Here is a 1,794-nt window from a genome sequence, read left to right on the forward strand (position 1 = left end):
TCAGTTGGGCTTAAGCATTTTACCTCTTCTTTGAAGGTTTACTATGTCATCTAGAGATAACTGATTCACATTTGTGCCACCACTGTATCCTGTGCATTATGTTATTATAGCCTTTATTTTGCTTCTTTGCATGTCTATCTGCCCCTGTTAAATTCTAAGTCTTTAAGGGCAGGAATCATGTCACATGCCATTGTCTATCCTCAGGATCTGGTACAGTGCCCAGTGCTTGGATGCTTATTAAATATTTCCTTGAATAAATGAGTGTTAAAGATTAAAGAAGCAATTATGGAGGAGGGACTTTGGAGTGCTGCATGCCTCCAGAGTTGAAGTAGTGATGGGGGTGATGAATGTGATGAAGAGGGAAACTCCTTGGCTTCATAGTTTTTATTTATACTTTTAAGCTAGAAGTACATTTTCTTCATAGGGGAGGCAGTCCTATTCATCTGGAATGACTCAAAGGCATTATATTTCTTTTTAGGGCCAGTATCTCTAATCATGAAAAATCTCACCATCATTACTGAGTTTGTCCTCATAGGATTTTCCAGAAATCCCCAGATCCAGACCACACTTTTTACATTGTTTCTGGTGATTTACCTCTTGACTCTGATGGGGAACCTGATGATGATCCTGGTGATCCGCACTGATTCTCACCTTAAAACACCCATGTACTTCTTCCTAAGTCACCTGTCATTTCTGGATCTCTCCTTTTCTTCAGTAACCATGCCCAAGATGCTGGAGAACTTATTAACTCAAAAGAAAACCATCTCTATGTGGGGCTGCATGACCCAGAGTTTCTTTCTCCTACTCTCTGGGGGCACAGAGGCCTGCCTACTCTCTGCCATGGCCTATGACCGCTATGCTGCCATCTGCCACCCTCTGCTCTATGGCATGGTTGTGAACAGGCCTCTCTGTGTCGGGATGGTGATTGCAGCGTGGGGAGTGGGGTTCGTAAACTCACTGACAAACAACCTTTTCACTTACAACCTACATTTCTGTGGCCCCAGTGTCATCCTTCACTTCTGCTGTGAGCTGCCTTCACTCTTCCCTCTGTCCTGCACTGATCCTACCACCAGCGCGGCCCTTCTTGCTGTGTCATGTGCATTGTTAGGATTTGTAACACTTTCCCTGATCCTCTTCTCTTATTCTAGAATCATCTCTGCTATTGTAAGCATCCGTTCTCCTGGGGCTCAAGGCAAAGCCTTCTCTACATGTTCTTCCCACCTCACTGTGGTGCTTTTGTTCTATGGGACGGCCTTATTCAGGTACATGATCCCTCTCTCGGGCTCCATGTGGGAGCGCGTGCTCTCCATTCAGTACAGTGTGATCACATCCTTGCTGAACCCCCTCATCTACAGCCTCAAGAACCAGGAGGTGAAGGCAGCCCTGCATAGACTGTTGAAGCAATAAATGTGCCCCTCTGTATATGGAGGGTTCAGGTTATGTTTGGTCTGAAGACAATGAAAAAGCAGTCAGGGGCTGTAGAACATTAATGACTAATTTGATCACTTTAAAAATTTGCCATTTGATGAATATAACCTCTTGGGCCTGGGTAATAGAGGTTTAAGTGTGTGATTGTGTGTTATATTGTATTTAGTAGGAAAATAAAGTGAAGACTGAGAAGTAAGTACTGGGATGGAACAGTGTAGATAGAGTCCAAATCCGTTTGCCCTGAATAGTATGGAGCTCTAAGCATTTAAAAAAAAAAAAAAAAAACTTGGGAGCGTGAAAGGCATTTCAAAGTGAGAACTAGTTACTGATTAAAGATTGTACTGAATGAGGGTTGCTTCATCCACC

General features: G+C 43.4%; 1 protein-coding gene across 1 annotated transcript; it reads left to right on the top strand.

Annotated features, from left to right (window-relative positions):
- Positions 1-495: 495 nt before the first annotated feature.
- Positions 496-1,407, top strand: LOC130833817 (olfactory receptor 8S1-like). The gene has a single exon (XM_057703871.1). It carries the CDS (start codon positions 496-498, stop codon positions 1,405-1,407), a length of 912 nt encoding a protein of 303 aa, XP_057559854.1.
- Positions 1,408-1,794: the final 387 nt, after the last annotated feature.

This window comes from Hippopotamus amphibius, chromosome 12 (genome assembly GCF_030028045.1).
Source record: "Hippopotamus amphibius kiboko isolate mHipAmp2 chromosome 12, mHipAmp2.hap2, whole genome shotgun sequence".
NCBI lineage: Eukaryota > Metazoa > Chordata > Mammalia > Artiodactyla > Hippopotamidae > Hippopotamus > Hippopotamus amphibius.

What these genes read in the sequence shown, in the direction of transcription:
- LOC130833817 (XM_057703871.1), top strand. Translation starts at nt 496, where the DNA reads ATGAAAAATCTCACCATCATTACTGAGTTTGTCCTCATAGGATTTTCC.